At 45.2% G+C, this 14,824-nt stretch overlaps 1 protein-coding gene across 1 annotated transcript; it reads left to right on the top strand.

Moving 5' to 3' along the window:
• Window positions 1-9,448: 9,448 nt before the first annotated feature.
• Window positions 9,449-11,790, top strand: LOC123058025 (transcription factor NIGTH1). Its single transcript, XM_044480868.1, has 4 exons — window positions 9,449-9,915; window positions 10,007-10,621; window positions 10,730-10,806; window positions 10,980-11,790. The coding sequence occupies exons 1-4, from the start codon at window positions 9,675-9,677 to the stop codon at window positions 11,463-11,465; spliced, it is 1,419 nt and encodes a 472-aa protein (XP_044336803.1). The 5' UTR covers window positions 9,449-9,674; the 3' UTR covers window positions 11,466-11,790.
• Window positions 11,791-14,824: the final 3,034 nt, after the last annotated feature.

Here is a 14,824-nt window from a genome sequence, read left to right as displayed (position 1 = left end):
TTCACTTTCCTCCTTGTCTTTGCTGTCTGTGAGCACCTTCCCTTGAACCCTTTAAAGCCCAAGAGCATAGAGCATAGATTCCATAACTCCCCTCTCAGAAACCTTATCCCCATGACCTGACCCCCGTGTATCATGCCATGCATGCTCATCGCCGTCTCTTTTCCATCCATTTGGTCTCTTGCTGCTACCACTGTAGCTGCATGCGTGATCGGTGCTCTACTAGTATCTTCAGGGTTCAGACTATTGCTGTCTTTGCCCTTTGGCAGCTCCATCAGCTAGCCCGGTCCTTGGGGTTCCAGTCCAAGAGGCAATGCAACAACCACTGCTTGGGGGCAGGGTAAAAGCGACGTGCAGTAAGTAAGGGTGCAGTCTGAACTCTGAACGGAGAAAACAGCAGGGGTACTACGTACGTACGTAAGACCTGAAATGTTTCGCTGCAAAGGTTAAAGTGGCCGCAGAAAGATTTACCCTTCCATGTCACTCAAGTCAATGCGACGCACTCTCAGCCTGTCACTCGGGGAAAACTGCAGTTCTGCAGAGCGGCAGGGTTCAGAGTTCAGACGAATTGTTGGCGTGCAGTGCAGTGCAGAGATTTTCCTTTTTACCAGTAGTGCTCCTGTGGATTTGTGAAGTGCTGAGCTAGAAAAGATACCGCCAAGACCACTATACTAGTACGTACGTGAATTTCGTTTCGTAGCGAAGAACAGGAGTTGCTTTCGGTTGTAAAATCTGAACCCTGAAGTGACTTGACCTGTCACTCCCAGTTCGCCAGTATTATACTACCAGTTCGATCTTCTTCTCATGGTTCCTGTAACGTCGATCGAGACGCATGCATTGGACGATTGGATGGATTGTTCATGGCTCGTTGCGGTAGGGTGGAATCCATACGTAAAGTCTACTCCACCACCTAGCTAGATATTCAGTCACAGTAGAAGACACCTAGTAAGCAGCTCATATAGTATAGCAGAGGCCAGCGAAACCAGACGCCTTATCGGAGAAGCAAGGTAGCTCGAGAAGAGAATCCATGGCTTTGATGAGCGAGGGGTACGGAGCATCTTCATGTCGGAGGAAAAGACGGAAGCTATGCAATCGGCGGATCATTACGCGGGAAAAGAGGCCGATTCTCGAAGGTAACCAACCAACCGTGGATGGAGGCTTAAAGCCCTCGCTTAATCAGTGGATGATGCATGGAAGTGTGTGAGGAACCAAGGGAAGGCGTCGGCTACCATTTGTGGGGTGCTGCACTGCTCATGTTTGCTAGCTAAGAGCATCATTTGGTACTCTACGTTTCTTTCTGCAAAGGAAGACCATGAAACTACTCGAGTTCGAATTTCCAAATGATTGCGCTGTGTCGGTTATGCCACAAAAGATGGGTGTATTCTCATGGGGAGGGCTCTCCTTTTGTTTTCTGAAGAAACCTAAGATGGTCCTAATGTTTTTTAACGAGAGGTAAAATTTCAGGTGCTTGAAAAGACGTATACAGACAAAAAGAAACGAAATTAACTAGGTGTTGATTGAGTAATAGAAGATTCAAGCCAAGCAATCGTCAGTCTCTTCAGACTTCTCACTTCTGATGGACAATTTTTCTACAGCATTTGTCGAAATCCCTCGAGCTCGAATCGAAACCTAATCACATACCTCTCCCACTTTTAGGTAATATCATCGGTCCATTTGCATGGAAAGAGGAATGAATATGTCAGTCCACGATGATCGACGGGGCTGGAGGATATGAGGAACATTCAGAACGCAATCCGAATCGACACGGCAAGATATGATATTTCGCAACAACTCTTTCCAAGATCTCTTTCTCTGTGTCCACTCGAGTAGGATGGTGCTTCACTCCTCATCGAACCTTAACCCCTGCAGGGATTAGCATCCTGCAGGCCATTAGATTCCTAATGACCACTGGCCGTTCTTTTTCTCTCGTTGCATCTCACACCATTCTCATTCTCTCTTTCCTAACCCCGCAGCTTTTCTCCGCGGCACTGAATTATCCCCACCATTCCACATATATTCCGCCAGCCCCACGCGTGCATAATAACATGGAATAATGAACTAATTTTCTCTATCTTTATCTCGCTAGCTAGCACACACACGCGCATGCAGAGAATATATGTATATATCTCTCTGAAGAATTTCTTGTCCTTTTCATGTGTACCGGACGGTCAGATTACTTACTGGCCCAAATGCAGAATATGCTCGCCTGTACCATGCACCACCTTCCAACAGATCATGCAGCATACACTGAAGGGTTTGAAAGTGAGCACAACGAGCTAGCAGTGCAACTTTTTGGAGCATCGCTACTGATGCCACTACTAGCAACACCGACGCATTATCCTATATAGTAATGTAAAACCAGAATTATTTGGGAGGATGCTACGTAGTACTTGCACGTTGTATCGTTGTGAAACCGAGGTGACTGAACTCGGAATCCTAGGCAGATTATCAGCAAGATTCAGAGCCACCATGTCGATCGTCTCCGTTTAGATAGATAGAAAACTGAAGAAGCTCTGATGAGGCGAAAAATCAAGGCTGGAGACCGCGTTGGCGTGTGCTGGCGCGAGCCTCAAGGGAAACAAAGCGCTCGGGATATGGGCGGGGTATATAGGAAGGAAAAACAAAGCGTAAAAATTGCCGTGGAAAGGAGAGCGAGAAATTTTTGCGACACGAGACGAGAGAGAGACAAAGGCGTAGCGCTAGGGTAGAGCGCAGCAGTCAAGTATGGGGGAGTGGAGAATATTCGCTGGGGTCGGTGGCAGGCGCCGGACAAAAGGGATGTATATTTCAGTTATTCACGGGACGATTTGGTGGGGGCCACCCGCCGGATGACGCGTGTCACGAGGAGAAAGTGCCCAAAGCCGCTCTGCTCTGCCTCTGCACTGCACAACGGACGGTCAGAGCGCACCGCTCCTGTACCTGCGCTGCTTGTACAGGTACTTGGATGATCCTCTTGACTTGGAATCATGGACCAGCCTACCCATCTTGAATTAGAGAACTTGGACGATCAGTCGTCAAAAATGAAGAGAGAACTTTTGCTACGGCTGCATGCACTTTTTAACTCAGATCACACTTCGTCGTGCAAAAATGTCAGCATAATTTTGACAAAGGAAACGAGGGTTTGAGACATTGGCTAGCTATATCGCGGCCGTTCACATCTTTTCCCGGTAGATAGCTTGGCTAAATTCTTGGTTTGAGGATTTTATGTTTATTTCTAGGTGAAAATATGGACGTGGACTTTCAAAAGTCACAACGGATCCGTGTCGCTCAGCAGAGTGACTAGGGGCGGCAAACCATAGCCAACATCCAATGCCTTCTTCTCCCACATTCTTCCCAAGTTATCATACGGTGTGGACGCGGTGGCGGCCAGCCTTCCTGGCCTGCATGGCTTCCTGCATGCGGAACGAAAAACTAGCATGATGGAAATCTATGTCACTCCAGCATTGGGTTGATCGTAGGTGGCGATGGTTCACAAATTTAGGCAATCTTGACTCGTTTCGACTTGCGAGTAGCGTTGCTGACTAGGCATAACCATCAAGATGGGCAGGATATGGGCTCTAGATATGGTCTATATATGTTTGCTAGGTCGAGTTATAAGCCATGACGAGGAACTTCAAGGAGTAATGGCGCTTTTGCGACATTCCTAGTATAGGCTAGTGGCAAATAGGTGGACTGGTCAGGCTTGGATTTAAGTGGCACATGTCGGAGCAATGCGATTGAGAGCCAGAGTGAAGGCCTTATCTTTGGCGTGTATCTATAGGAGATGATGTTGATGATGCGTGGGATTGTCATTACCATCTTTGTGGCATTGTCGGGGTCAAGCATGCTCCTTTCCTACGCTCGAGCAGCTCTGACACGTCTGCATAGCCCCCTCCTCGGGGACATCCTGTTAGGAGATGGCACTAGCCATAAGGACTAGTGGAGACTACCTTGTGTCAAAGATGATGTCGCAATTTATGTGATAATGACGATGTTGGTGAGCGGACATAGACCATGGTATGGATTTCAATGTGGGCGGTCTAGTGTGTTAGTTTGATGTATGCATGTTGCTAGATTATAGCTATTTTATGGTGCTTCGGGAGTTGGGTGGAAAAGACAACAAGGCGTCGATGAAGATCGTGAAGGTTCATTTTGGTCGGAAGCACTCTCCATCTATTAGATCGGACTAGGTTGGTGCAAGGCTTGCAACTTTCTCTTGCGAGTTTTGTTGTCAAAGCTAGAGTTGTCTTATGGTTGACACATCAGACGAATACTGTTTGGAAGGGGCGACATGGATTTTTTGTGGTGGTTATTAGTGTGTTGGTGTTTGCGCAAAGTTAAGTCAAAGTCATGAGATAAGAGTGTGGGTGCTGACAATGACGCTGCTCAATGGCCACAATGGATAGTTTCTTAGCCGTGTGTGTCAAGCATGCGTTGGTGCCTTGGTGGCATGCTTAGAAGAGGACATTGTGTCTTTAGGCATGTGTAATCTCAGTTTTCAATCTTTTTCAATAATTAAATAGTCTTTACACTCCGATTGGCAGGAACAATTTATCATAACGTGTTTGCTTCATGGGAATCAGAGATGGGGAATGGGAGTTGAGGTGTGAAGCTATAAAGAGTCCACTAATTGATTAGTGGGATGAAAATTTAAGTGGGAAGGGAAATGAGAGTTGAGGGAGCTGACTCCATGATCTATTCTCATGGGGACCTTGGTAATTCTTGGGCTGCTCTCCATCCCCGATTAATTTCCATCATAAATCAAATAAGGGAATGGGAGTAAAAATCTATTTGCCACTCCTATTATCTCCACAAATTCACTTATGCAATTCCCTAGCCTAAGAGCATCTCTAGCCAATCCCTTATATTTAGCTTAACTCTCTAAAAATATCTTCATCATTTCTTCTAAGTATTGGTTTACGTACTACATTTCAACTACATATTTGCACACATTTAATAATGAAGCTTCACACAATTGATGGATATTACAAATTTAAAGTTTACAAATCATATTATTCAAATTCGAACACATAAACGAATCATAATGAAGAAAGAGCATGACAGAAGCACAACAATCAAGTGCTATGGAGTGCACTTTGATGCTCAACAAGATTATCTTGGAGTTAGGTACAAACTTCTTAGTTTTTGGTATGTTGATGCGATTTGGGGAATCTCCGTATCCTGTTTGGATGGTGTTCCGCCTCAACAGGATTTGGAAATGTACCTAAAGTTTTTTTGTATGAGTCTCTCATCTTCAATGTTCATGTTATGCAAGATGATTCAACATGTCATAATTTGTCATAGGATTCATGGTTCCAATACTCAACAATGCTACGAATGATGGCAATGCATATGAAGCACACCGAAAGCTCTTTCCACATCCTTTCTTGCCGGCCCTTGACACATTTCAAAGTGGGATCTCTTGTTGCCTTGAAGAAGCGATACTGTCTTCACAAAGTGACCCATGGAGGATAGATACCATCTGCAAGGTAGTAGTCCATCTTCTATAGACGACCATTGCCAACATAACTGCAAGGAGGAGCATCTTCAGCAACATGCCTTCTGAACAGTATTGATCTCGACAACACATTTAGGTCATAATGAGAGCCAGACAATCCAAAGTATGAATATCAAATCCATAGATCCTCTGATGCAACTGCCTCAAGAATGATTGTTTGATCTTTGGACTGGCCTTTGTAGTGACTTTTCCATCCACAACACAATTCTTCCATGTACAGTGAATACAATTAATTGATCCAAGCATCGGAGTCCATTCTCGTTATTCACTCAAACCCAAGACTCTCTTGGTGTCTTCATCATTGGGTGCCCTCAAGTACTCCAGATCATAGATCCCAATCACGGCTTGTGTGTATCTTTGAATGACCTCGAAGATTGAATCTTCCCCAATGCAGAAATAGTCATCAATGGCATCGACTGAACACAGGCAAGCACTCGAACAACCGCGACACACTTCATCAATGTGCTCTCACTTATCTCCCGATGCACTCCTACTTAATTTAAACCATGGATCATGCTTCTTCACAACTTTTGCATTGGTGAGGAAGAGACCCATCTCACTTCTACTGCTGATTTCGATGTCTATGTGACCCATAGAAAGTTGGTCATATAATACATACATAATTTTATGTATAACTATAAGAAAAAGGAAGGGAAATTGTATAACATTAAGAAAGCTCGTGGGTTAGATATATAGAAAATAAAAGGTAGAAAATGATTAAAAAGAGGGAATTCCTAATCCAAAAAAAAACCATTTTGGTCTTAGTGTGGCGCTTACCCCCTGAACTTTACATGATAGTTACCACTTATCATACAGCTTTCTAACTCCACTACTTTTTCTGGTCGTTCCGCTCTGCCGGATCGATGGTAGTCTCAGAGATCTGGTAACCTCTGACATTCGATGCGCTCAGAATCGTTGACGGGAATACTTCTTTCGTATAGGTTGAACTGGGATTGAAGTAATCCTTCATAAGCTTCTCTATTTTGATTGATGTACAAATGGACGGACTGTGATCCTAGTCTTGATCACTAAAAGTTCCCGTTAATGATCACGACAATGGCCATTTCAAAATCATCATCGTCTTCTTCCATGTCGCCTGACAAAGATTCGTCAAAGAACATCTCCCTCAACATATCCATCAACACGATGCAACATTCTAGGTCAAATTTGATAGCAAAAACAGGAAAACATAATGAAACAAGGCAAAAAATGCACCTAGTAAATTCTTCAAACACTTTCCGGGCGAAGGAGGTGAGAGCCTTGGCCAGCAAGGTTGAGGCGTTGCCGAGGCTAGGGGTGGACGACATGCCTCTTAGGTGGAAGATTCTCCTGAAACCGTGCTCGCAGGCTCGCCAAGTTTGTCGCGGCCGAACTGCCTTGTTCGGAATTTTGCCAGCCTTGTTGCGATTCCAGCACCACCTAGCTCCTCCGCAGGTGCTCTACGTCATATTCATTATCTACTAGATCCGTTTTGGAACAAACCAAGCTCAACGGTTGATTTTTTTTTCGCCCACGGTCTCAAAGTGGCGACGCCTGGGTCGATTCCGGTGATAGTAACGAGCAGCGGGCGAATCGAAGTGCAGGATGGCCACGGAGGCTACTGGTGTGGACTCCGGAGGTAACACCAATGTCAATGCAGTGCCAGCTGGGGGAGAGGGCCGGCGCGGGGGTGGGTCGAAATTATCCTGAGAAGTGGTTGTGGCCGAGTAAATTTGAGCGCCAGCCACCGCGACACTTATAATTTTTGAGGAGTTAAACTTAACAAGGGTTCGTCAGGTTTAATTCCTCAAATTTTAAAATATAAGGAGGTGAACATGCTCAATTTTTGAGGAGTTAAACTTAATACGGGTTTGTTAGGTTTAACTCCTCAAATTTAAAATATAAGGAGTTAAAGATTTTTAAATAATAAGCTAGATATGCTCAATTTTTGAGGAGTTAAACTTAATAAGGGTTTGTCAGGTTTAACTCCACAAATTTTAAAATATAAGGAGCTAAAGTTTTTTAAAGAATCGGCTAGACATGCTCTAAAGGTTACCAAAAAGACTGTCAAACGTCAGCTTAAAATCGGCTAGATCTTTCCTGAACACACGCCGACTCTTTGTTTGCGTGCATAAAAGATAACTTAGTTTGCGGTTAAAGCAAGATATTTTAGTTTGTACTTCATGGTTGGGTACATAGTTACTTCCTCTGTTCCAAAAATCTCATCCCAAATTTGTTTCTCGAACGGATGTATCTAGCATTAATTTTATGCTAAATACATCCATTTGAAGAATAAGTTTTTTTGGACGAAGAGAGTAGGTATGTACGTCTTCAAGCTTAGCATGCATGCATGTGGTATACGTAAGTACCATACTAGCCAATGTTCGTACAGATAGAGAATCCCGGGAAAAGGCAGGGATTGGAGTCTTGTACCTGAAGACTGCCCCAGGAAAGCGACCAACCCTAATTATTGCACAGGGAATTCGATGCACCATGCAAATACTCACACACACATCTTTCTCCTCTCTCTCTCTCTCTCTTGTATCATACAAGCTGTGTGTATGGGGATAGAGAGATCTAGACAGAGAGAGAGGGAGGAATCTTCTTAGCTTCCTGCCCACTTCCTCAAAAAGCTAGGAGTAGTAGCAGCAGGGGAGATTCTCACTCACACCACCCTCTTTATCTCTCTAAAGCACGCCCCATGTCTCCTCCCTTTGTGTCCTTCTTTGGATGTGCTGTATGTTGATACCCCCCAAAGCCTAAGATATTCCTTGCTTCAGCCATGCTAATATATTCCCTTGTGAATGCAAAGTGCACCGCCAGTGCAGTTCGCGGTAGTTCTTGAGGCATATAAACACATGTGTTCTTGCACACACAAACTGCCAATTAAGCAACGGTGAAGAAGAAGAAGAGGAGGAGCTTGTGTGTGAAGGGATGCGCCACCCTTTTCAAAGCAAAGAGGGAAGAATCTTTGCATATCTTTGAGGGCTTGAAGATGTGTGTGGAGTATATGCTTTAGCACCCCTTTTACCATTTCCTCTCCGTTGATTAATCATGCAGGAATCATTCACTGGAACCCCAGAAAACAAAAGGTGGCCACTGTGTGTGCGAGCATCTCTGCATGATATGGTTTCTTTAGACGTGATCAATTAGGTTTATGATGAATTTGCTTGCCTCCTTTTGGTTTTTGTTAGTGCAAGTAGCAGAGGATGGTGTGATTCCCGTCCCGGCTAGCTAGGTATATCTGGTGATTATCCCTTCGTGTGCGTGTCTGAAACCATTCAATATTGTTAATGGTAAAGGTGAAAAATATTCTTCAAGACACCTTGCTGGTTCTCTCTTGGACTTGCAAGGTTCTCTTTGGACTACTTTGAGGAGGTCACCTTACACCTTTAATTCTTTTGAATCAGGAGCACCGAGAGAAGCTATGCTAACTTCCTGTGGGTGATGGGTTGATTCCCTGCCGTAAAAACGATTGTAAAGTTTAACCTAACACAAAAATGAGGCATCCATGTGAAAAGATTGACCGGGGAAAATACATCGTGTGGCGCTGGATGGGTGGCCAGACTTTCAGCATGACAAGACATAGCCAACAAACCAAAGGTTTCCAGATTTTCATGCATGCATGATGCCCAGAGATATTTGATGTATATGCTACTTTCAAGGGCATACAAATATACCCCCGCAAAAAAAAGGGCATACAAATATATGCATATACCAGCTAGGTTCATTTGATCTTACAGTGGAGAGACCAGAAACCACGTGACCCCATCTGTGTCAGGTGTGGTCGCCTTGCTAGTTGCTACGGGCTACGGCTATATCCTACTGCACCACCTTGCAGTACATGAAACCTCCTGCATGCATGCATATGCATGCAGAGGATTAGCTTTTGGCCCCTTTGATCTTTGCAAGAAGTTACCATGCCCTTGGCTTTATCCCTCTAGTCTAGTCTGCAGGTCTGGTGGTCTACAGTGCCTAGATCAAAGTATCAAACACACACATACATACAGGGAGAAACTTTTCCTTTTCACCCCCTCTAAATCCGACTTTATTCTCTCTTCCCTCCCAGAAATCACCCTTAAAAACAAGCCGATTCCACCCCGATCCCCCCATCCACACACACACACACCCCTTGATATCTAAGCAGGAGTAATATACTGGAGCTTCCCTAGCACCTCACTAGCTGCACCACTTCACACACATGGACTCCTCGCCGTCTGACCTAACCCTAGACTACACCCCCAACGGCAACGGCACGGCAGCTGCCGCCGCCGGCTACCCGAAGCAGGCGTCGCCGGTCGTGGACCACCACCATCATCTCTCGGCGGAGCAGGCGACGACGCAGAAGCTGCAGGAGTTCCTGGCCCGCCTCGACGACGAGCGGCTCAAGATCGACGCCTTCAAGCGCGAGCTCCCGCTCTGCATGCAGCTCCTCAACCAAGGTAATTAACGTGCCGAACTGCCCATGCATGTGTGCTTACGTGGAAGGGTGATGGAGCTCTGCCTGACTGAATAATGCATGTGTGGGTGCAGCTATGGAGGCCTACAGGCAGCAGCTGGAGGCGTGCCAGATGGGGAGCCATGGCGGCGCGGCGGCGAGGGCGCCGCTGGTGCTGGAGGAGTTCATCCCGCTGAAGAACATCGGGATCGACGCGGCGGAGAAGGCGGCCGGGAACGCGCCGTCGGAGAAGGCGAACTGGATGGTGTCGGCGCAGCTGTGGAACGGGCCGGCTGCGGGGGACGCGGCGGCCAAGGGCCCCCAGACTCCCAAGGAGCGCTCGGAGCACCCGCTCGACACGAGCCCCATGCTCGGCGGGCTCGACGGCGGCGGCGGCAACGGTGTCGGCGCCTTCCTCCCGTTCACCAAGGAGAAGGCCTGTATGGCGGAGAGCGCGGCGCTGCCGGAGCTCGGGCTCGCGCCCGCGGAGAAGGACCGGGAGGCTGACAGAAAGCCGTACCACGACGACGGCGGCAGCAACGGCACTGTAGTCTCGCGGAGAGACGTCGGTGCACCACCGACGTCGACGCCGCCGGAAGGGCAGTCGGTGCCGCCAGCTCCGCAGACGAACCGGAAGGCCCGGCGGTGCTGGTCGCCGGAGCTGCACCGCCGCTTCGTCAATGCCCTTCAAATCCTGGGCGGCGCTCAAGGTATGCACACAGACGTCCACATGCATCAAATTAACCAGCTGAATCTGAACGAACTACATGTGTACCAAAGATTCTAAACCTCCTTTGTTGTTTGCAAATTGATTAAAGTGGCGACCCCGAAGCAGATCCGAGAGCTGATGAAGGTGGATGGATTGACCAATGATGAGGTGAAAAGCCATCTCCAGGTAATTATAATCTCATCATCACGCATCTTGCATTCTCTCTTCGTAGTACGTTCCAGTTATTATGCATGCTGCTGCTTTCATTATGATGAGTAGAATGATTAACTGATTATTATATGAACACATGAGACATGGGTGTGTATCTAATTTTTAGTTTTTGTTTGTGTTGCGAGCAGAAGTACAGGTTGCACACGCGGCGGCCGATGCCGGCACCGTCGGCGCCGCCGCCGGGGGCACCGCAGCTGGTGGTTCTCGGGGGCATATGGATGCCGCCGGACTACGCGGCGCAGGGGGCGGGACCGGCCGGCATCTATGGGGCGCACCCGGCAACGCAGGCGCACTACACGGCGGCAGTGTCGGCGCAGGAGTACTACCAGAACGCAGCCGCGGCCGCCCACCACGGCCACCACATGCAGCACCACCAGGCGGCCTCCATGGTGCACCACCGCGCGGTGGCACCTCCGCCCCCGCAGCCCGCCTACAAGGTGCACCCGTTGTCCGCAGCAGGGTCCCAGGCGTCATCGGAGGGCCGGCGTAGCAGCGGCGGCGGCAGGGAGAGGTCGGAGAGCATTGAGGAGGAGGGCGAGGAGCGGGAGGACGAGGAGGACGAGGACGAGGACGGCATGGCGGCGAACGGCGACGCCGAGCAGATCAACTACTAATTAAGTAGCGCGCGCACCGATTAGCTAGCCCCTAATTAAGAAGTTGGTATAACGAGATTGTTTTCTGTCCGGAAAGTGATTTTTTGGCGCGGAGAACGGAAGCCGGTCTCTGGCTTGAGTGGAGCAGCGGGAGCCTGAGATTGTCTCATTCGTGATGTGATCGATATACGGATGGATTTGTGAGGGCTTTTCTCTCCTTCTTTTTTCTTCCCCTTCTCTTTGGGGCTTTGTTTTTGTGCTAGCAAATAATTTGGTAAATATGTCATGATGGAAATATGACTAGCTTTTGTACACTTGTTGGAGGAAGAGATGATTATTTGGGAGATGTGTCTACTCAGCTTTAGGGCTGGCAGTGTGTTTGTTCCTTGGTTTAAAGTTTAAACGGTGTGAATTGTCAGTAAGCAATGATGGAAGACTATTGTTGTAGTGAATAAATGGTTCCTGAATACCTCTCATTTGTATCGTAACCTGTCTTTACCTCTCGGGTAGTCGGGTGGATGTTTGCCTGATATTCAAAGTGAATTCCTTTCACTTTTAAAAGTTTTTTTTACTCTTTTTGTACGAAAGTTTACAAAGATAGATGGTATAGCACGATAACTGGTTGCATATCTTTCCTACTTCTAAAGTTTTGAGTTGGTAGTCATCCATTCACCTATGTTAATAGGGTTTCTAAACAGTGTTAAAACATATATGAAAAAATGTTTTATATGTAGACATAAAAAATATAATGTGTATGAAAACAAATAGGCGCCAACACATATATTAGAAAAAAATATTGATCATGTATTTGAAAAATATTAAACACGTATTAAAAGATATACCTTTTTTTGAACATCAGTAAAGACACAAGCGCTCATACACACGCGCATACACTCACCCATATGAACGCACACACGCACACCCTACCCCTACGAGCACCTCCGAAAGACTGAGCCGGTATATCATCTTAAAATTTACGAAGTCACCGTAGGCACCTCATCGTCGACGGGAACGTCTCCTCCCACTGAATGCGCATCGCCGGAAATTCTGAAATAAATCCAGGAATAAATGCGAGCACCAGGATTTGAACCATGGACTGGGGATACCACAGTCCCTCTACACCATCCAACCACAGGTTGGTTCACATTAAAAAATATACCTGGTGTACAAGAAAAATGTAGATTTGGGTAAAAATTATCGACCATGTATTTGAATAAGTGTTTAGAACCATGTATTACAAGGAAAATGTACATCACATATTTAAAAAATCAATGTATATCAAAAAATATTTATCATGCACACAAAAAATGTATATTATCAAAGAAAAGTATATATGTGTTAAAATAAAAGAAAGCCGTTAAAAACTGACAAAGAAACAAAAAGAAAAGCGGAGAAAACCAAAGAAAAGGAAGAAAGAAACAAAAAAACTAAAGTATGACGAATAAAGAAAGGAAAATGAAAGAAAACCTGTAAAAACGAAAAAATAAAAATCAAAGTTATGACAAAAAAACTAAGAAACAAAATAAAACTGTAGAAAAAAAAGGAATAAACAATAAAAGAAAACGAAGCAGAGCAAACCGGCAACGAGCGAACCTACTACAGCGAGCAGCTGCGGGCGAACCTACGCTATTGGGCCGGGTGATATGCACGCACCCTTCAGCGAGAGGATCTGCTACTGCTCTGTTGTGATGAATTTTAAAAAAATTTATTTGAAAATTTCTGTGAATACAAACAATGTTTGTAAATTCAAAAAATTGTGGTGAATTTGAAACTATTTACGAATCTAAAAATTTCCATGAAGTCAAAAACATTTAGTGAATTTTCAAAATGTTTACAAAATAGAAAAAAGTTTGCAAAATAAAACAATTGTGAATTCAATTAATGTCCATCGATTTAAAAATAAACTATCTGGATTTTTTCACAAAATAAAGAAAATATCACGAACTTGAAAAAATGTCCACAGATTTGAAAAACTACACAAATTTTAAGAAAAGGAATGCAAAAAACAAAAACCGAGTTAAAAACCCGAAAAAAGGTAAACAAAGAAAAGAAATAACTAAGCCGAAAGCCTCAACAAATCTGAAAAGAGGGGTGGAGCTAGATAGATCGTCCCATTATAGCATGTCGCTCAGTTAGATGGGCTGCCTTTAACCTGTTGGACAGTATTTGGTAGGAAGCATCATAGGTAAGTGTGCGGGCTGGCTTCATGTTGAGTAATTTTCATCTATGTTTAGGACCTGTTGTGGTGTAAATTCTGAAAATACGTATATTTGTGATAATGTTGAGGTGTACAGGTTGTCGAAGATGCAAACGGGTGTACACACAAGGTTTATACAGGCTTAGGTCCTTTTCGGTGGAGGTATTACCCTACTTCCTGTTTGGTGTTTCTCGCTGGTGTGTGTGTATGCGCGAATACAAAGGATGTGAACCCCCAGCCCAATGCCCTACCTTCTCTTTGCCATTAAGGAAGGGTACAACGTCCGATAATACTGGCACTGATAACGCCCCTTTGATGCCCTACCTTCCCTTTGCCATTAAGGAGGGGTACAACGACCGATAATACTGGCACTGATAATGACCCTTTGATGCCCTCATGTTTCTACTAGTATTTAGTACAATACGTAAAACATGTAACAAATGTGTCATGGATCTTGTGGGAGATGTTGCTACCTCTTGAGCATGCGTTGGTTTTCCTTTAAATAGAAAAGGGTGATGCAACAAAGTAGCGTAAGTATTTCCTTCATTTTTTTAGAACCAATGTATCAATCCAGTAGGAGATAACACGCAAGTCCCCTAGTACCTGCACAAACAATCAAGAACCTCACAACCAACGCGATAAAGGGCTTGCCAATCCCTTCACGATCACTTGCGAAAGTGAGATCTGGTAAAGATAGTAAGATAAATATTTTTGGTATTTTTGTTGTATAGATTGGAAAGTAAAGATTGCAAAATAGTAAACGAGATGTGATGTAAATAAAATGAGATGCAATATAATAAGAAAGAGACCCGGGGGCCATAGGTTTCACTAGTGGCTTCTCTCATGATAGCATGTATTACGGTGGGTGAACAAATTACTGCCGAGCAATTGATCGAAGATCGCATAGTTATGAGAATATCTAGCCAATGATTATGAATATAGGCATCACGTCCGTGTTAAATAGACCAAAACGATTCTGCATCTACTACTATTACTCCACACATCGACCGCTATCCAGGATGCATCTAGAGTATTAAGTTCATAAGAACAGAGTAACACTTTAAGCAAGATGACATGATGTAGAGGGATAACTCAAGCAATATGATATAAACCCCATCTTTTTATCTTCGATGGCAACAATACAATACGTGCCTTGCTACCCCTACTGTCACTGGGAAAGGAC

Source organism: Triticum aestivum, chromosome 3A, assembly GCF_018294505.1.
Source record: "Triticum aestivum cultivar Chinese Spring chromosome 3A, IWGSC CS RefSeq v2.1, whole genome shotgun sequence".
Taxonomy (NCBI): Eukaryota; Viridiplantae; Streptophyta; class Magnoliopsida; order Poales; family Poaceae; genus Triticum; species Triticum aestivum.
The sequence above is the reverse complement of the archived record's forward strand: the minus strand, read 5'-3'. Positions and strand labels throughout refer to the sequence as shown.